The sequence below is a fragment of the Helicoverpa zea genome, chromosome 31 (assembly GCF_022581195.2).
Source record: "Helicoverpa zea isolate HzStark_Cry1AcR chromosome 31, ilHelZeax1.1, whole genome shotgun sequence".
In the NCBI taxonomy this organism is placed as follows: domain Eukaryota; kingdom Metazoa; phylum Arthropoda; class Insecta; order Lepidoptera; family Noctuidae; genus Helicoverpa; species Helicoverpa zea.
The window spans coordinates 2,386,781-2,407,804 of NC_061482.1; the positions used below are offsets into that span (position 1 = coordinate 2,386,781).

The 21,024-nt window shown below is 37.6% G+C and overlaps 2 protein-coding genes across 2 annotated transcripts; one reads left to right on the forward strand and one right to left on the reverse strand.

The window, feature by feature from the left end:
- Positions 1 to 52: 52 nt before the first annotated feature.
- Positions 53 to 9,867, reverse strand: LOC124645141. The gene is made up of 2 exons (XM_047184891.1): positions 9,305 to 9,867; positions 53 to 1,041 (listed from the first exon to the last, which is right to left on the reverse strand). Exons 1-2 carry the CDS (start codon positions 9,865 to 9,867, stop codon positions 150 to 152), a joined length of 1,455 nt encoding a protein of 484 aa, XP_047040847.1. The 3' UTR covers positions 53 to 149.
- A 1,624-nt stretch (positions 9,868 to 11,491) lies between these two features.
- Positions 11,492 to 19,084, forward strand: LOC124645067 (enolase-like). The gene is made up of 4 exons (XM_047184806.1): positions 11,492 to 11,692; positions 12,377 to 12,605; positions 13,496 to 13,585; positions 17,695 to 19,084. Exons 1-4 carry the CDS (start codon positions 11,511 to 11,513, stop codon positions 18,979 to 18,981), a joined length of 1,788 nt encoding a protein of 595 aa, XP_047040762.1. The 5' UTR covers positions 11,492 to 11,510; the 3' UTR covers positions 18,982 to 19,084.
- The last annotated feature ends 1,940 nt before the right edge of the window (positions 19,085 to 21,024 follow it).

The following is a 21,024-nucleotide window of genomic DNA, read 5'->3' on the forward strand; positions in this document are numbered from 1 at the left end:
TTTTTTTTTTTTTTTAATTTATTCTTGGCCATAGATACAAGTCTATCAGCCGAAAACATGGATAATTTTTAAAATATTTCTAAATTACAAAGAAAAAATAATCTTAAACCTACTTATTTGCAATACAATACTCTTAACTTAACACCTTTTTATATTTTTTCTACTGTGTTATATATATATTTATACAATGTCTTATAAAACTTCTTGTTGGCAAGTAGTTCCTGAACTTGGCGGGGAACACTTTGTTGAATTTCTTCACATTCACATATTTCGCTTACTAAAATTAAACGTTGGATATTAAAATTTGCACATTTCAGAACAATATGATCCAGATCAGCAACTTCAGCATCACAGTATTTACATCGGCTATCGTTATATACATTTATTCTGTTCAAGTGAGCTGGCGTTAAGCAGTGTCCTAATCGCATGCGAGTTATAGTTGTTATAAATCTTCTATTATTATAATCACAATTATTAAACCATGGTTTTCTTCGTAATTCTTTTTGGATATCTGCATACCACTTGCCTCTATTTTCTAGGGTTAGTGTCCAGTAGTCATTCCACAATTTACGGTTGATCTCTTTGATGTGGCTGTGGTAATCTGAAAATGGAACCTTCACAAGCTCTGTCTGGTCATCATAATGTTCCCAATGTGTTGCAGCGTCAGCAATTTCATTTCCGGGTATGCCACTGTGCGAAGGCACCCATACGAACTCTACATTAATAAACTTATCCAGTAACTGTTTGGTCTTAACTCTAATTTCATATAATATATAATTAAGCTTAAAAGACATATTTACATTGTTTAAAGCAGATAGTACACTCTTAGAATCCGAAACTATGAGAATTGTATGTACATTATTTACAGAAATTGCATGTTGTAATGCACAATAAATAGCATAGCTTTCTGCAGTGAAAACGCTACATGCTGCATTTAATTTTATACATTTAGTAAAGTCCAGTTGTGGATCATAAAATGCTGCCCTTACATTATGATCTGTTTTAGAGCCATCTGTGTATATAATATAATTATCTGGTTTATTATCAACTAGCTTCTGCCCGCGACTTCGTACGCGGACCCTGTCCCTTATGCCAGCGACTACGGGGTCAGCAAAATCAAAGATCTGAATCGTCTGATATTGAATTTTAAGGGCCCGTTGACTTGAAAACAACGGAATACGCATAGCCATTAGAAATGTTCCATATATTTAATTTTTGTACTTTAACGGCAAAGGCACAGCAGACTAAACAAAACGCTGAGAACTGAACCGCAATAGACGTGACCATAGGGAATAAAAGTAGTGATTCTAATTAGTCCGCATTTAAGTTGTGTGTGGCAAAAATATTACACGTATTATTACGTAAAAAAACATTAAATGTTACTGAGATGACAAAGTCGTGATGACTTAGTGGAAGTCGTGGTGGTTTAGTGGGTAGAGAACCAATCTCTCAAGTATGAGCGTGCGTCTTTAATTCCAGGTCTGGCAAGTACCTGCCAATGCAACTTTTCTAAGTTCGTATGTACTTTCTACGTATATTTTGGATACCAATGACCGTTATTTGGAGGGGATGTTAAACTGTAGGTTCCGGCTGTCATTGAAAATTCTTGGCAGTCGTTATGGGTAGTCAGAACCCAGTATGTCTGACCAGTTTTACCGAGGGGTGTTGGGGGTTGAGCGGTTAACCGGGTTGTGGAGGTCAAATAGGCAGTCGCTCCTTTTAAAACACTGGTACTCAGTTGCATCGTGACTGGAAGTCGACCCTAACATAATTGGGACAAAGGCTCTTGAGATAATAACGACAATAATAATGAGATATAAGCATCGCAGGATATCTGAGGCTGATGACGGGGAGTAGCGACCCCGCGGGGCATATATACTGAGTTCTCCAGGGAGAGTATACTGTCCCCCATCTCCGGACGGTCGGAGTGAACCATGACGGGGGTAGGTCTCACGCCTCTGGCTTGGCTTGACCATCCAGAGTGGAGTCGCTTGAGCAGGGTAAGTGGCCCTGCTCGGAGGATAGGTGCCTCGTGGTAAGTGACCCACAGGGAGCGCGTAATCTGCGTTTAAAATCCGCCGAGGTATCCTCACACTTCAGCCACTCATGTCCCTGTTGCCCTTTTGTTGCTATTCAGTGACAGATTCCCGGGGGCCCAGTAAGTGAGCTGGCTAGTCTCCACCTGCCATTTTTACATGTATCTAATACATTGTCATCGGCAGGAGCGATAGTTCCCGTAGTTTCCCCATTCCTAGTCTATTAGCATCCCATCACAATAGCCCAAGTAGTATTCATCCACAGTTTGCAATGGTATAGCACAGATTGTCTTTTTTTTTAACGACGTTCACCGGGGATTGTCCTTGGGTTCATTTCTATAGTGTATAAAGGGATAATTGTCGGTTTGTGTCACCATTTCATTAAAGTTGTCTCAAAAGGGCTTCAGCGTGTTGGCTTTGGCCTCACGTTTGCCTCCCAAAAATTCGGAACTCTGTAGTCCCGAGGTCTGGAAGAGACATACAAAATAATAATGAGATATATATAACGCAAAAAAATCGGAGAGTGGGGGCTCGTGACGCCACGTCTAGGTATGTAAAATTTGTACTAAGCAGTGACTTAACACAAAATTCAAGCGTGTTATATCTTCGTTATTATTTGTTTGTGAGAAGGAGAAAAGAAAAAATACGTGTCCATTATTTTAGGGTTATCTAAAAGACGGACTAATTACTTTTTTTGATTCACCATACCTATTTCATAACATTCATTTCTATACATTTCAAGTGTAGTATTACTCTTGAAGTTCCACATCAGGTGTTCCAGATCTTCGATGTTTATACGTCAAAATAGAGAGTGCTTATCAGATTGAACCACTTTTGCTAAAACGTCATATATTTATAAGCTATAGTCTAGCTGGGCTCCTGGGTTTCCACATCGGGTGTTGTACATCTTCAATTTTTATAAGTCAACAGAGAGTGCTTATCAGATTGAACAACTTTTGCTAAAACGTCATACCTCTATATGCTATAGTCTAGCTGGGCCCCTGGAGTTCCACATCAGGTGTTTTACATCTTCAATTTGTATAAGTCAATAGAAAGTGCTTATCAAATTGAACAACTTTTGCTAAAACGGCATACCTGTATATGGTACAGAGAAGCTGGGCTCTTGGGGTTCCACATCAGGTGTTCCAGATCTTCAAATTTATTATCTCAGCTGAAAATGCTCATCACATGAAACAATTTTTGCCATGACACCATTTTTGTATCTCTTATAGTTTTGTTGGTCTGTTGGTGTTCTGCATCAGGTCTTCAAGTTTCGAAGATAAATTATAGCCTATATGTTGACCAGGCTTAATACTGACACAACAAAGAAAAAATCATTGAAATCCGTTCAGTAGTTCGGAAGATTAGCGTGTACAAACAAACAGACATACAGACATACAGACATACAGACAGATTTTTTTTTTTTGGATTTGTGCTCCATTACTGTTTCTAAACCCCACCCAATTATTATTTTTTTAATATATTCAATGTACAGACACAGTTTTTTTACAGATTTATTATATGTATATAGTTATCAATAAACATTGAGAAATCAAATTTATTGTGCACTACATCTAAATGAACTGTAAAATTGTTAATTAAACTAGGAAAAGGAATTTTATACATAGGCCAAATATCATGAACAGCAATATCTTTTGAATTCTTATTTACATAGTAAAATATTGTTGTAATTCCAGGTAGACTTCCACCTATCAAGGAAGAAGCAGAAATATTACATGAAATTGACTGAGAGACCCTGTGATCTACTACCAGTTTCTTATGTAAATGACTATTTGATGAAATGATCTTCAAGAAAAATCTCTCAGCCAACATCAACCTACGTAACATCAAGGGTGGTATACATGTCTCAACTTCCAATGAGTTAATTGGTGTGGAACGCATGGCTCCACAAATAAGTCTCAGTCCCATATTTTGGATTACATCCAATTTTCTTAGTAAGGTGGTACTGGCATGCATATAAGCTAAACTGCTATAATCAAAATGACTTCTTACTATACTTTTGTATAACATACTCATAACTTTGGGGTCAGATCCCCAAAAACTACCTGCTAAATAGCGCAATATGTTTATGCCATTCAGTGCTTTGCTGAATATATGTTTGATATGATCATCAAACTTTAATTGATCATCAATAATAATCCCTAGGAATTTATGTTGTTTAACAATAGGAATTTCTACATTGTTGTACAAAATTTTCACATTAAAATTAGTGTTTCGATTTTTACTAACAATTAGAACTGAACTTTTTCCAGGACTTATTTCTAACTTAAGTTTATTGTGGTAATAGTAATACAATTGATTCAAAGCAGTATTTATTTTGACCTTAGCTATTTCTATATTTTGATGTATGCTATACAAAAGTAAGTCATCTGCAAATTGTAATATTTTAACATCTGGTACATTTACAAATTTTAATATTTCAGAGGTGTATAAATTATAAAGTAAAGGAGACAGAGTGGCTCCTTGCATTGTGCCCTTATTAACAGTCTTAGGGCCATGTAATTTATTGTTGTATTTTACAAACACAGTTCTATTGTTCAAAAAGTTGTAAAGCCATTTAAGTATATGACCTGGGATACCAATATCATGGGATATTTGAATAAGTTCCTCTATATTTACATTGTCAAAAGCCCCTTTTATGTCTAAAAATACACAAATTGCATTGGAGTGACTTAATTTAACCTGACCTATATCTGATAATAAAGAAACAAAGCTTTCAGAGCAACTTTTACCTTTTCTGAAGCCAAACTGAATAGAAGGGATTAAATTTTGTGATTCAACAAAATAATCTAGTCTTGTCTTTAACATATTTTCAAAAAGCTTACCTAAACAAGATGATAAAGAAATAGGTCTATAAGAAGATGCATCGTTTAAAGGTTTATTCGGTTTTAAAATTGGAATGACACATTGTGTCTTCCAAGGCTCTGGTATAGTTAATTCAAGCCATAATTTATTATAAATACTAGCTTCTGCCCGCGACTTCGTACGCGGATCCTGTCCCTTATGCCAGCGACTACGGGGTCAGCAAAATCAAAGATCTGAACCGTCTGATATTGAATTTTAAGGGCCCGTTGACTTGAAAACAACGGAATACGGATAAACATTAGAAACGTTCCATATATTTAATTAAATTGGACTAAACAAAACGCTGAGAACTGAACCGCAATAGGCGTGATCATAGGGATAAAAGTAGTGATTCTAATAAGTCTGCATTTAAGTTATGTGGCAAAAATGTTACACGTATTATTACGTAAAAAAACATTAAATAGATGACAAAGTCGTGGTGACTTAGTGGAAGTCGTGGTGGTTTAGTGGGTAGAGAACCAATCTCTCAAGTATGAGCGTGCGTCTTTGATTCCAGGTCTGGCAAGTGCCTGCCAATGCAACTTTTCTAAGTTCGTATGTACTTTCTACGTATATTTTGGATACCAATAACCGTTATTTGGAGGGGATGTTAAACTGTAGGTTCCGGCTGTCATTGAACATTCTTGGCAGTCGTTATGGGTAGTCAGAAGCCAGTAAGTCTTACCAAGGTATGTTGGGTTGAGCGGGTAACCAGGTTGTGGAGGTCAGATAGGCAGTCGCTCCTTGTAAAACACTGGTACTCAGTTGCATCGTGACTGGAAGTCGACCATAACATAATTGGGACAAAGGCTCTTGAGATAATAACGACAATAATAATGAGATATAGGCACCGCAGGACATCTGAGGCTGATGACGGGGAGTAGCAACCCCGCGGGGCTATACTATATGCTGAGTTCTCCAGGGAGAGTATCCCCCATCTCCGGCCGGTCGGAGTGAACCATGACGGGAGTAGGTCTCACGCCTCTGGCTTGGCTTGGCCGTCCAGAGTGGAGTCGCTAGAGCAGGATTAGTAGCCCTGCTCGGAGGGTAGGTGCCTCATGGTAAGCACAGGGAGCGCGTAATCTGTGTTTAAAGTCCGCCGAGGTATCCTCACGCTTCAGGTTCCCGGGGGCCCAGTAAGTGAGGTGGCGAGTCTCCACCTGCCATTTTTACATGTACCATTGACATCCACTAACATCCCATCACAAATAGCCCAAGTAGTTTCCCTCAATAGTTAGCAATAGTTTAGCACAGAACCGGGGATTGTCTTTTTTTTAACGACGTCCACCGGTGAATGTCCTTGGGTTCATTTCTATAGTGTATAAAGGGATAATCGACGGTATTGTGTCACCATTTCATTAAAGTTGTCTCAAAAGGGCTTCAGCGTGTTGGCTTCGGCCCCACGTTTGCCTCCCAAAAATTCGGAACTCTGTAGTCCCGAGGTCTGGAAGAGACATACAAAATAATAATGAGATATAACGCAACAAAGTCGGAGAGTGAGGGCTCGTGACGCCACGTCTAAGTATGTAAAATTTGTACTAAGCAGTGACTTAACGAAGCGTTGTTGTATCTTCGTTATTATTTGTTTGTGAGAGAGAGAGAAAAGAAAAATACGTGTCCATTATTTTAGGATAGGATTCACCATACCTATTTCATAACATTCATTTCTATACATTTCAAGTGTAGTATTGCTCTTGAAGTTTCATATCAGGTGTTCCAGATCTTCGATGTTTATACATCAATAGAGAGTGCTTATCAGATTGAACCACTTTTGCTAAAACGTCATATCTTCATATGCTATAGTCTAGCTGGACTCCTGGAGTTCCACATCAGGTGTTTTACACCTTCAATTTGTATAAGTCAACAGAGAGTGCTTATCAGATTGAACAACTTTTGCTAAAACGTCATACCTCTATATGCTATAGTCTAGCTGGGCACCTGGAGTTCCACATCAGGTGTTTTAGATCTTCAATTTGTATAAGTCAATAGAAAGTGCTTATCAAATTGAACAACTTTTGCTAAAACGCCATACCTGTATATGGTACAGAGAAGCTGGGCTCTTGGGGTTCCACATCAGGTGTTCCAGATCTTCAAATTTATTATCTCAACTAAAAATGCTCATCACATGAAACAATTTTTGCCATGGCACCATTTTTATATCTCTTATAGTTTTGTTGGTCTGTTGGAGTTCTGCATCAGGTCTTCAAGTTTCGAAGATATATTATAGCCTATATGTTGACCAGGCTTAATACTGATACAACAAAGAAAAAATCATTGAAATCCGTTCAGTAGTTCCGAAGATTAGCGTGTACAAACAAACAGACATACAGACATACAGACATACAGACAAACAGACAGAATTTTTTTTTTGGATTTGTGCTCCATTACTGTTTCTAAACCCCACCCAATTATTATTTTTTAAATATATTCAATGTACAGACACAGTTTTTTTACAGATTTATTATATGTATAGATTAAGTAACGTAGTCTGTGCATTTAAATGTAACTGTTTGATTAAAATGTAAGGTATATCATCCAATCCGGGTGTAGTATCTCTCCTAGACTTTAAAGATGTTTGTAATTCCTCCATAGTAAAATTGTTCTTGAGAAAAATATTTAAACTGTTATCTGTAGCATTTTTAAACAAATATTCAAGCCTACTCTCATCTGTTTCAGTAGAATCTGCTAAGTTATTTAAAAAACTGGGAACCCACTCATCATTAAAGTTTCGATTTCGATCAGTACCTATTTTTTTAAATCTTTTGATGTATCCCCATATTCTAGACACTGGTGTTAACCTATTAAAGCTACTGCATAAATTGTGCCAAGAAGAATTTCTTTCCTCCTGCAAAATTCTCTTTTTATTTGCATCTAACTTCTTGTACATAATCCAATTTTCTATATTTGGGTTAGAAAAATAATATTTTAGTGCATCTTTTGATTTTTCTACAGCTTCACTACATTTTTTATTCCACCATGGTACTGGCTTTCGTATAACTGTATTTGAAGCTAATTTTCGTTTCGGAATAGTTTTATCCTTTAAATCATGTAAAGTTTCTACAAACTTATTATATGAGTTGATAGGGGAATCTTTAATTAAATCAATATGAGAGAAACAAGTTTCTGATAAACTGTTATATTTGGACCAATCTGCTTTACTGTAAATATATTTTTCTTGGTCCACAGGAGGAGACACGTCATATGCTGATGGTTTGATGTTAACGTCAAGCAATGTTGGAAGATGATAGCTACCCATAGGGTCATCATGAACATACCAGTTACATAAATGAGCGATTGAAGAGCTAACAAGGGCAAGATCTATAGCTGAGGCTTGTCTATTGGGATAAGGAACAGTTGTCGGTGATCCATCATTCAAAATACATAAGTCAAATTCATCAATAATATTAAGCAAACATCTACCTCTATTGTTATCACTTTGGCATCCAAAAGCTATGTTATGAGCATTAAAATCACCCATGATAATACAAGGTTTGGGTATATTATTGATTAGTTCCCTTAACTTTACTAAATCGAATCTGATACTTGGTGGACTATATACACAAAGTATTGCCATAGACCCATATTGTGTTTCAATAGTAATACATACATTTTGTATAGATTCTGAGAAGTGTGTGTGAATGACTTGGTACTTTAAACGATGACTAACCAAAATAGCTACTCCATTATGGGAATTCTGTGAATTTTTGTGAATTAAATTATATGAGGGAAAGTGGGGAATTATGGAAGTAGATTTGAACCACGTTTCGTTAAGCAGACAGACATCTATATTTTTTTCAATAAGTAAATTTTGTAAAAGGCTCTTTTTACTCTGCAAACTTTGTATATTGTACTGTAAAATATGTATGTAATTATCCATAAATTAAATTAAATTAGATAAAAATATTTCTTTTATTCTCTTATGTGTGAGAGGCCCATCAGAGTCACTCTTATTTCCTAAGGCTACCAACGATTTTACAATTGCATTTATAATTATATCATTATTTGCTATTTTGTTCATATCCAGGGCGTCATTTACTTTCGGTTTATCTGCGACTTTAGGTAAAGAAGGGAATGACTTATTAGTAAAGGTAGGGGGTGTGTTCACAACAGTGGCATATGATTGCTGCATTTGCTGTCTAAGGTATTTGGCTTTTCTTTCTTCTATTTTTTGTTTTTTAATGGGACATTCTCGAGAAATGGCAAGGTGATTACCTGAACAGTTTATGCATACAACTTCTTCGACATCACAATCTCGGTAGGAGTGGCGACCAGCACACGAAGAGCAGTGCTGTTCACCTCTGCAGACTTTTGCTGAGTGGTTAAATTTTAGGCATTTGTAACATTGTAGTAATGGTGGTGTATAAGTTTTAACTTCATATCTGAACAGTTTAATATAGGCATACTGTGGTAGAGTTGTAGAGGCGAAAGTTACTGAAATAGTGTTTAGAGGCACGAGTTTACCTTCTACTTTCCTCATAAATCTTTTGATAGATACGACTTCGGCGTCGCACACCATACTTTTGTAAATCTCTTCGTTGGATAAGTCCTTCGGTACATACCTCAACACACCAACTCTTTCAGTGAGGTTTGATGGGATAAATGCTTTCATCTTATGTATCCATAAAAAGTCCTCCATTTTCAGGAAATTATTTGCTGCTGCAGCTTTTCGAAATGTAATCCCTATTTTATGCGCATTAATTCTATGAACCCCTATAACATCTTTCACCTGATCTGTGATCAGGTTGGTGAGTGTTATGGGGTTCTTGTTCCCTAACTTTTCATCTTCTGTGGATTGTACGTAGACTGTGAACTCGGTGTTATTGTTTTCTATGAATAAACGCTTATAGTTAGGCTTCGTAAACATTTTATACTTATGCGAATCGGCATTCCCGCCTGCAGTGTGTATTCTTCTTCGCTTTTCTCCGGGTTCCGGCGGCGGTTCTTCACCGCCACTATGCACACTCATTCTTGGTTGTTTTAAGTACTTACTATGCTGACTTTTAAGGTATTTTATCAATAGTTTTTTATTAATTCAAAAACTTATAAAACAAATTTGCCGCCTTGTTTGACTTCCCGCCAAAAAGTCCATAAAACGTCAATGTCATTCCAGTGTGGCAAGACCTAAATATTATTAAACTCCCAAAAAGTAGAAACATATTTTTTTTTTAGGAAAACATTGTGATAATAAATATTCAACACAAAAAAGAAAAAAAAAAAAACCCCATTGCATCAGAAAAATCAATGGAAACGTATCAAATCCAAATAGACTTGCAGTGTTACCTAGATGGACCTAGACAAATTAAAACCAGTCTTTGGCCACGGAGTCGCTTAGTCTCTGTAGCGAATTTATTATTAGGCTTACTGACTGTTCCCGCTATAAGAGAACCTCTCCTGGCTTTTGAATAGCTTTACCGATGGTAACGTGGTTTTTGTCACGGAACTTCTTATCTCGCCGGCCGCCGACCATGATTTACGCAAATACAAGATGGGTTTCACTCCCCGTGCTGAATGAAGGATACAACTACCTCAACAATGTTTTTAATTTCGATTGTTCGAAAATTACATTAATTAATTTTTTTTAAATCTATGTAGATATAGGATCAGATTTAAGGTGCGTCATACACGGTGCATATAGCTGGAGAGCACGCGGGTGGATATTTTGCTTTGGTACATGCGCGAGTCGCTAGACCCGCACGTTTTTAAAATGCATGTAACCAGCTCTTGTGCCTTATTATGCGCAAGCTACTTGCACCGATTATGACCTAGTACTTTATAGTAAGCATAGAATATAGGTAACGTGCCAAGTTATTAGAGTCTCAGATTTGAATTGTGATTGAATATTTGAAACCTCTTCTTTAAAAATAGGATGCATTTTACTTAAGTGTGTCTGCGATGTCTGTCCGAGCTCTTAAACAGATAAACTGATGAGGTTTTAATTACAGTCTTTTTCTTTTTTCCAAGTGGTGATTCTTAAACATATTTTGTCAAGATCTGCTCAGCGTTTTTAAAATTATAAGTCATTTTGTCAACAGTGCCAAGAATGTCTGAGAGACAAAATTAGAAATGTTGACCACTCCTTCTCTGAAGCATCAATAAAAAAGAACACACCTTTTACACTAATAAGCGCACATAATAATTTTCTTTATTTCAGTTAGTTTTTTTTAATAGTCATTAACTATAAGTTACGCAGAGATTGTTCAAATAGTTTGTCCCACCTTCTTTTGTTATTGCAGACTATTAATGATCAGATTACTCTTGCCTCAACGATTTGTAAAGGATAACATTGTATACCATTGCTGAGTACGAACCAGTGAAAATAGACCTACGCTCCCCTTCGCTATTGTACGCGGTTTTTAAAAAAGAGGGTTTCATTTGCGCTTTGTGGAAGGCCAGATTAGTTCGGTCGTTCAGCACGTGGGCGGAGAGTTTCTATTAGGGCGGAGTCTCTGGGCGCGAGGCCATCCCTCTGACCCTCAGTTCGTCACAAATTCGTCAACTGTCATAGGGAACACATCTCCTAGTCTCCTATTTCTCATATAGTGGAAGTTTACTTCTAGTTATGTGTTGTGGTCACAATTTGAAGTGCTTGATTAAGTAGTTTTTTAAACCATGGAAGGGTCTAATGGTGTTAGATGTCCGTCTTTGGAGAATAGTAGTGTTGTGCCCTTGCCCGTGGGAGGGTCCCCGACCTCGGCTAACAGTTCTGACATGTATATGTACGACGATTCTTCAATGTCTGACGGAAGTCTGTACGCGAGTGACCAGGAAAATCTATCTACGCCGAGAAGGAGGTACCTATGAACATTATTTTTTAGGTCATTTCTGAACTTCTTCTTCCTGCCCTGCCCTGCCCTTCATGCTCTGCTAAAATCTATTTTCCCTCCATATTGTTGTGTATCACTAATGGTTTCGTTCAATGCAAAACGATAAAAATATTATGAGCTTAAGCGACTTTAGCGAATGTTCATTATTTTTATGACCGATGTTGTGTGGTCTATTGTACGTATTTTTTCATGGTATTTGTAAATAGTTACATATTTGGAAATATTGTGACGGATGGTTTTAAAAAAATCAGTGGGGTCTTTTAATTGTGCATAAATACTTACTGCTTTACTGTTGATTATACATATTTATTTCCACCTACGTATTCAAAAAGATAGATATCTAGATAAGATATAATAATATCTAGATATAATAATGTACTTCCACCAGCTAATAAATGTTAATTGTGCAAGTTGGGGCAGTCCACAGTGTGGTTGAAACTTATTTGAAATGGTAGGCGACATTCATCAAAATCTTGTAGCAAAGGACACATTCTTCGACCATTATTTTCCTTGCTTTCTTTCTCATTCTTACAGTGTAGGCTGCAAGTTTAATCGTCTAACAAGCCCTAAACTCTTAGATGGCTCAAATCTGGACTGATCTGACCTTTCATATCAAAAGTCCTTTGTTACTAAAGTTCCATATCTTTACAGGTCAGACTTCAGACGTCTGCACAGACGAAGATCGTCGCTGCGTTGTCCCCAGCAGCAGATCCAGCAACGGCAAGCCGCGAACCTACGCGAGCGCAGACGAATGCAATCTATTAACGACGCGTTCGAAGGCTTGAGAGCTCATATCCCCACCCTGCCGTATGAAAAGAGGCTGTCTAAAGTTGACACTCTGAAGCTAGCTATTGGCTATATCAGTTTTCTTGGTGAACTGGTGAGTAATATCGTAGCCTTATACGCAACTAAATGGTGTAGGTATGTTTGGTACCACTAAGGCCGGCAATACACAGACCGCTTGAAGCAGTCATAGGCGACAGCTTCAAGCTTTCGACCGCCCGAATTAGTTGCAACTGCTCGAGCGGTTCGTGTATGTGCGTCCATAGAACTCTGCAGTTCACTGTGCAGTCGCGGCTTGAAGCTGTCGCCCCTGACTGCTTCAAGCGGTCCGTGTATTGCCGGCCTTAGAGTCCCGCTAACTGCAAACTGTAAGTTCTCCTTCACAATACAAATAGCAAAACGATTTAGCCATTTTACCATAAATACGTAACAATACTTACCCCGGTAGGTACCTATCTGATTTTCTCTGGTATGACAAGTAAATAGAGATCGGATGTTGGTAATTTCAAACTGCAGGTCCATGTTTCCTAAATTGAGCAGCGGAGGCGGCGTGATCTGTGATCACGTATTGCATTCGTTTAGATAAGTAGACAATAAGAATTCAACGTTCAGATAAGCACGTAGCTTTTCATATGTATAAATAATTTTGTATATTAAATAAAGGGATCACTTCTTACTAGGTATTAGTTACCTCAACTATTCCTAGACGCGTAGTTCTGTATTTTATTTGATACGTGTACCCCTCATAACCACCTGAGGACCTTACCGTACCTAGTGGGTTCGGTGATTATATTCTAACTAGCTCCTGCCATAGGTTTCACCCGCTTCTTGAGGTACTGTTTCCCTCACCCCATATAATTATGTTATTCTAATGCCTAAGCTATATTACTGTCAAGTTTCATCAAAATCCTTTTAATAGTTTTTGCGATGAAGAAGATCATACAAACCTAGTTTCGCGTTTATTAGTTCAGATTTCGCTTTGCTCAGGTTCGAGTGGACCGTTGCACGTCGGAGACCATGCTATCAGGAGTTGCCAATACACACAACAAAGAAGAACAGAAGAAAGTCATTATTAGAGGTAAGCACACATTTACTTATATTTTACCTTTGTACTTAAATGATGACATTTATACCCTGTCATTTGAACATCTTTGGAAATCGTTACGAGTCAGTTAGTCAACAACCAGTCTTAGAAGCCAGTTAATCTGAAAACCAGTCTTACCTGGGGGTATTGAGTTGCCCGGGTAACTGGGTTAAGGAGGTCACATAGGCAGTCGCTCCATGTGGCACACTGGTACTCAACTGCATCCGGTTAGATTGTAAGCCTACTCCAACATAGATGAATTTAAATAATACGAATAGTAAAGCAAATGAGCGTTATATACAGGCAGTACTTGTGAAGAATTTTAAACGTGATTCGGATCTGAAAATTAAAATGGTTAAATACATTTTTGTTTAAAATAATCTTCCTTTAAAATCGCCCTGATTGTAGTCAGCCAGCAAGCTTCAAAACTGCCTTCAAAATTGCTCTTAAACCATTGTAAAACTGAATCTGCCAAAAACAATCTTTAAGGCAGAAGTTAAGTCATACCTCTAGATTTTTATTTCACTTAAAGCGTCAACGTCGTAGTTACAACGCCCATTGAATCTCAAGTAGGTAACAGTCAAGCATTTGCCTCTGCCATTTAGACTTTATTGATACATCAGTAACATCATAGTCATCATCAGCCGAGCCGCGAGCCTCTTCCCAACTAAATTGGAGTCGGTCTTGAAACATCAGCACTTAACATGTTCCTATTAAATAAGAGCGCTCCGGTAGGTACGTGCTTCGCTACATATAAATGAAGAATCGCTCAACCGATTTTGTGCAAACGTCACATAAACCATCTCCTAAATGTTCCGAACAAAGCCTAAACATTTGGTTTAGATAGACGAACTCGTGCTATAGTTATAAATGCAGCCTGAAAATAAAGGTATTTTTTTTTTGTTTTTGATAAAATTACAACGAAAAGTGGCAATAATTTATACATAAAAATTTTACGAATAAAATACTGAATACAGATGTGCAATGCTTAATGGAGCATGCAGGCCACGAAGCCCCCGGGTATCTTCGTGCCAGGGCGCAACCCCTGCAATGTTTGTGCACCTTTTAATGGTCGATACACCATTAATGCGGTTTCATTACGTGCACTCAATTAATGGCAAGCATTGCAGTTTGCATTTGACGAAAATATGTATCTAACCGTAATTTGCACAGAGCTCCATTAAAGTTAAAGCTTCTTTAAATCTATTGCTGACTCTTTCTTTGTGAACAAGATAAAAAGTGTCAGCAATATATTTAATGAATCTTTAACTTTAATGGAGCTTTGTGCAACTGACGGTGTGAGGTTCATTTATATTTTTTTGTTAAGTATTAAACGTTTTAAAGGGGTTTCACCGGCGTCCCCAGGAAGCTACTTCCCGTACTGGGATAAAATATTGCCTATGTTAGTAGGGAAGAGTGTAGCTTTCTAATGTGAAAGAGCTTTCAGGGGACGAAGAAACGAACAACCAAAAAATTGTGTCATCTATATTAGCATAGAAGTATCTATGAATCTATAGATTCATATACTTATAATAAATCTGTAGAGAGGTCAATTCTGTACATTGAATATATTTCCAAAATAACTATTAGGGGGTGATTAGTGATCGATACTGATGCCAAAAATGCAATCAGTAAAATTTTTGTCTGTCTGTCTGTCTGTATGTTCGTTATGGAAACAAAAACTACTTGATGGATTTCAACTTGGTACAATGATTCCTCATACTCCTGGGCAGGTTATAGGATATCATCACGCTACGATCAATAGGAGCAGAGTAGTGAAGGTAAATGTTAGGATACCGAGAGCATTTACTCCATTTTTTATACTTCCGACGCGTGTGCAGCCTTAATGGTTAAAGATACACAAAAACCATGTAGGATGGAAATGTTCTCCTTAAAATTATGTAAAAAATATACCATGACAGTATATGTCTATCTTTTATGGTTGGCTCACAAATTACAAATGATTAATAGTTTACATTTTATTTCTATTTAGGTTCAGTAGTAGAAGGTACGCATAGATTTAGATAATTGGATAGGCTGGTGTTATTTTCTCTCTTTGCACAAAGTCCGAATCTAACGCGAACGAAGGCGCTGGCAGAAGCTAGTATTCAAATAAGTTTATAAGTAGTCAGCAGTAACATTAGGTTTGATTTAGTTGATTTTCAGAACGTTTTGAATGAACAGTGGCATCTGTTTTAAATCAAAACTTAGGTACAATATGAAAATAAAGTGGTCGCCTTGATTTAAAAAAAAAAACTTGATACTTAATTGATAGATTATCTTTTAAATCCTAGTTACCTGTCTACATCTACATATAGGTAGCTATTGGCAACCGATCATCACTGTCAAGCACGGCACTTAAAATCGCAGCGAATTTCCCCACAAAGCAAAACACCCCAACATTAACGAACTTACAGCCGTACACATTAATTTATTTATGGAACGTAGGTGGACACATTGTTTCCCCTTGCACCATAGTATCCAACAATTAGATACGTCACACATCGCGTGTGATAAACGAATATAATTGTTTTTTCTCGATTGGTCCACGGAATCGATTCTCACGGTACGTGATCGCGTGATGATGGGATCCCGTGGGATCCCGTGAAACGTGTCATTTTAATTTGTAGCGATAAGGTCTCCCACAATGTGTTCGTCACAGCAGGCTTTTGTTATTGATAATTATCAATACTCGATTATAATCGAGTGTATTGCTTCCGAAAATTTTAATGTTTTATTTAATCATTATTATTATATTTTTACTGTGGCGTTTGCTCGTTAGGCACATCTGTTAATAAAAAACTAAAAATGAAGTACATTGGTGTTAAATCCCTTATTGAGATCCCTGTCTCTTCTGGTTGATGTTTAAGGATAAGTGAAAATGCGTTTCGAATAACCGGATATTTTCGCGTAAAACGAGAAGTAAATGCCCGTATCGTGCATACTTCGTGCTTTTTGCTTCCCTTGTACTCTGCCATAGGTATACTCACTCCGACCTTAAAATATTCTCTCCTCTTCATCATCATCATATCAGCCAATTGCCGTCCAGTGCTGAATGTAGGCCTCTAAGAAACCAATCGAAATTCTCTATAATTATTTCATCTACTATAATTTAATTTCTTCTATTAACAACAGTCTACAAAAAGATTTTTACACAAAATATTCACAAAAATGCACCCCTAATAGAACAAACAAAAAGCATTGTAAGTTGTACACTTGTGCCGAAAATCGACGCTTCTAAAAGTGTAAACAGGGGTAAGTGACATATTTGCGAATCACACCGAAGCAAATTGAAAGATCGCCCTTATATAAGGGTCGCAGTGTATTAGAACACAATTAAGTCGTCCACACCACTTCAACGCGCCCCCTGCCCAGCGTATGTGTATAAAGCTTTTAATTTTTCAAGAAAATACCTCTTAATGCTTTCAGTTCTTATATTTTTTTGGTTTGCCATTTATTAGTTATTCATGAAAGCATGTTTTTATATCATCAATATTTACTTAAGCATAAATATTAATCACAATTCATTCTCAAAAAAGATCCGTTCAAAATATACTTAAGTAAATATAAGTCAAGATTTTAGCTTTTATAATAATAGAATTTTCATAAAACAAAAAACATCAAATTGGTAACCAAAACATGAATGAGGGTTGATAAAAAACTTTATTTCGATGTGTTAAAGATAAATGACTACGGTGCAACTCAATAGGTCGCCCGCCATATAATCTCTTTTTCAATTAATAAAAAGCACCTTATCGAAGTGTAATGTAGGATTTACATACAGATTATTGCGCACGTGCGCCTTTTCACACCCGCGCCCGCGTCGCTTCGAGTAGTTATTTTGGATTGTTTTTTCACGCGGGCAACCAAAGAGTGTGTATTAAAAAAGGATGACAGTAGATTGTTATACTGGCAAACAGCAAAAAAGAAACAAAATTTCATTATTTCAACTTTTGACGTTAGGTATTACAGCTTTGGATTTTACGGAAATAAGTCAGAAAATAATTTTGATGTGAATTTATTTTGATTTACCTACTCAATATTCTTTTTAATCAAATTGTTGAAGTACATATTTACAACAATGCCAATCAAACTTTTGCTTGCTCGTCAAATATTTGATGCCACAGGCGTGCCTACCGTCGAAGTGGATATGGTGACCGAACTCGGGCTATTTCGAATTGCCGTTCCGTCAACCGACATCAAGAAAATTGCTGAAGCCGTACAGTTGCGCGACAACAATGGATCAGAATACCACGGCATGGGTGTACACGGCGCTGTCAAAAATATAAACACAATTATTGCACCAGAACTTATCAAGCAAAACCTAGAGGTCACCATGCAAAAAGAGATCGATCAATTCATGATCGCTCTCGACGGAACCGACACCCGATCACGTCTCGGCGCCAACGCAATCATGGCGGTGTCGCTAGTGGTAGCGAAAGCTGGAGCCGCTAAGAAGGGCATGCCACTGTACAGACATATCTCAGACATGGCTGGAGTCACCACCATCATACTGCCAGTTCCTCACTTCACTATCCTGACAGGTGGAATCCTGTCCTCCAATGGATTGCCATTTCAAGAATACATGATCATGCCGACCGGAGCGTCATCATTTGCGGAAGCGATGCGTATTGGTACAGAAATATACACGTACGTTAAACAACTCATACAAGCCAAATATAACGTGGATACGGCGTACGTGAGCGATAACGGTGGCTTCTCAATCCCGCTACAAAGTCACAGGGATGCGCTTCTCTTTCTTACCGATGCTATTAAACAATGCGGACACTTCGGAAAGGCTGAAATAGGCATCAACGCTTCGGCTTCTGATTTATATAAAGACGGTGCTTATGATTTAGAATTTAAAAACCCTAATTCCAATCCACAAGAATACATGTCATCGGACAAGCTCGCGGAAGTGTACCTGGACAATGTGAAGGAGTTCCCCGTGTGCTCTCTCGAGGATGCCTTCGACTACGACGACTGGGCAGCATGGTCGCTGCTGACCACCCGCACTAATGCACAGCTGTTCGGCAACGACTTGACGCAGACGAACCTCAGGCGAGTTGGCCTTGCCGTCGAGAAGAAAGCCGGTAACACGATTGGCTTGAGAATAAATCAAGCTGGAACTTTGAGTGAAATCATTGAATGCTTCAAGATTTTGAAATCGGCTAATTTTGGCGTGTGTGTCTGTGATAGATGGGGAGACACTTCTGATCTATTCCTCGCTGACTTGGTGGTCGGACTGTCCGCAGGCCAGATCAAGTGTGGCGCGCCCGTGCGCGGCGAGCGCATCGACAAGTACAACCAGATCTTGAGGATAGAAGAGGAATTAGGAGCTCTGTCTAAATACGCCGGCAAAAACTATCGCGGACAAGTGGCTAATTAGCCTGTATTTATTGAATTGAAATACAATACAAAATTGTGATGTCAATCAGCGTTTTCTTTTCAATGTGCGTAAACAAAAGTTGTGTGACATTAAATGAGTATGTTTCATGTACGTAATAATGAGACAAATGAGATATTAGGCGGGCTACGAATACACAAATTGCCGGAAACGCTCAATGTCTGTTATTATGTCACAAGTGATTTGGTGAACCCCTCTATTAACAGGTTGCACTAGAGGGTTTCAAGGTAGGTATGAAAAATAAATACGGCCATCACGCTCATCTTTAGCTGTTTACACGGCATCTACCTATTACAAATTACCGAAAAGTCTGCAACTGTCTTGTTCGTTACCCAAAATGCAATGTGTAAACAAACTACATTTTCAGTTCTATAAAAAACAGCTCCCTTTGCGCCCATTATCAGCAAATGTTATATCAATGAATTTGTTATCATAAGCGCAGTACAATGAAAAAATATATCGAGACAGGTCAACCCTATCGGGGGTGCCGTGGGGTCTAAAGGGCCGTAACAGCGCGCACGTGTGCACCCCTCGAATGTCCCCCAGTCCATTTGCGAACAGTTAGTTAGCCCTCTTTATGTTTCACAAAAATAATTGTAGATAAATAAACCTCAAGTTGAAAGCGCTTAGCTGCCGAACCGATTGTCCGCGGATAATTAAAAGTTTAGCGATTAGCTCTTTCTGTTTTTCTTTCTTTCTTTTTCGGGTGCTGGGCGGGGTGATGTTAGTCTGTGAAGTGCTGAAAATATTAAGGAAAACTCTTGATTTTCTGATATGGTATTAACAACAAAAAATATAGGTCGTAAGTAGGTTATGTTTAAAATATAGGTCGTAAGTAGGTTATGTTTAATTTTTATGTAAGTTCAATATGTATGTATGAACATGTACGAGTTAATGGAGTGTATCGAGTGTATCATGAAAAAGTCAAACTTAAATAGAATTACTTCGATTGTTGGCGGGAAATGTTATTTTTTTGTTAAAATATTTTACCCAAGTTAACATTAGGTATGAGACACGATCTCATCAATTGCGGTAATATTATATCTCAAAATAATGTTTCTGTTTAACTCCGAAAGTTCTGAATACTCATCATCCTCCGAGCCTTTTTCCCAACTGTTGGGGTCGGCTTCCAGTCTAACCGAATGAAGCTGAGTACCAGTGCTTTACAAGAATACTAATAATCCTGAATACTATAATACATATTTTGCAGTATCTATAGTATCTCTTTACATTCAAATTGTAAATTACACGTCGTCTGTATAATATTCAAAAGATGCAGAAATACGAAAAAAGTAATTTGCTTCAATATGTTTACCCTAACAAGAAAATTAACTTATAATACTTATACAAATAAATACATTTGATTTAGACGGTTTTTGGTTTCAGGTAGCAACCTTCAAGCGCATTCACTGTCCTGGTCGAGACGAGGCGAGAGGCAGCCAGGGTCCACCTTACACGCCAAGATATGGATGCCTGAAGACCCGAGGATCTTCCCAAACACCAACCCAACAGTCATAGAGAAGGAGGAGCTCAGATAAATCAGAAATAATCTTAAAATTGTTAAGTATTTAGACTACACTCCCGAGCAAAAAAATTGAATCACCCTGCGCTATACAAATTCAACGATTGCCAATAATACAATATTTACAGTTAAATGTTGAACATTCGTTGAAATGGTGATTCCATTTTTTTGCTCGCGAGTGTATTTAGCTATTGTAAATGTTTGATCTCATTATTATAAGTTGGTAGTGTACCTCCTTGCTAAGGTTCTAGTCTCACAGTCTTGCTTTTCCTGTAAAGTTCGATTTTTTCATATTTTTTCAAAGTTATGGTTCAAAAGCTTCTTTTAACTCTTGGAGCGATTGTTTCCGCAAATTTTGACATAATCAAAAAATATTTTAGACATTCACTATTAATTTTATAATAGTTAACCAACTAAGTACATATCACACTAAGGTTTGAATGAAAAACTCACTCACCCACTTTACGTGTACTTTTTATTTTACCATATTGATACCGAAGTTC

Excerpts from the sequence above, each read along its gene's own strand:
- LOC124645141 (XM_047184891.1), bottom strand. The coding sequence starts at position 9,867 with ATGAGTGTGCATAGTGGCGGTGAAGAACCGCCGCCGGAACCCGGAGAA. Across the intron at positions 1,042-9,304 it reads GCCTCTACAACTCTACCACA|TAAACCAGATAATTATATTA; the intron begins GTATGCCTATAT and ends GCTAGTTGATAA.
- LOC124645067 (XM_047184806.1), top strand. The coding sequence starts at position 11,511 with ATGGAAGGGTCTAATGGTGTTAGATGTCCGTCTTTGGAGAATAGTAGT. Across the intron at positions 11,693-12,376 it reads CTATCTACGCCGAGAAGGAG|GTCAGACTTCAGACGTCTGC; the intron begins GTACCTATGAAC and ends ATATCTTTACAG. Across the intron at positions 13,586-17,694 it reads AGAAGAAAGTCATTATTAGA|GCTCGTCAAATATTTGATGC; the intron begins GGTAAGCACACA and ends AAACTTTTGCTT.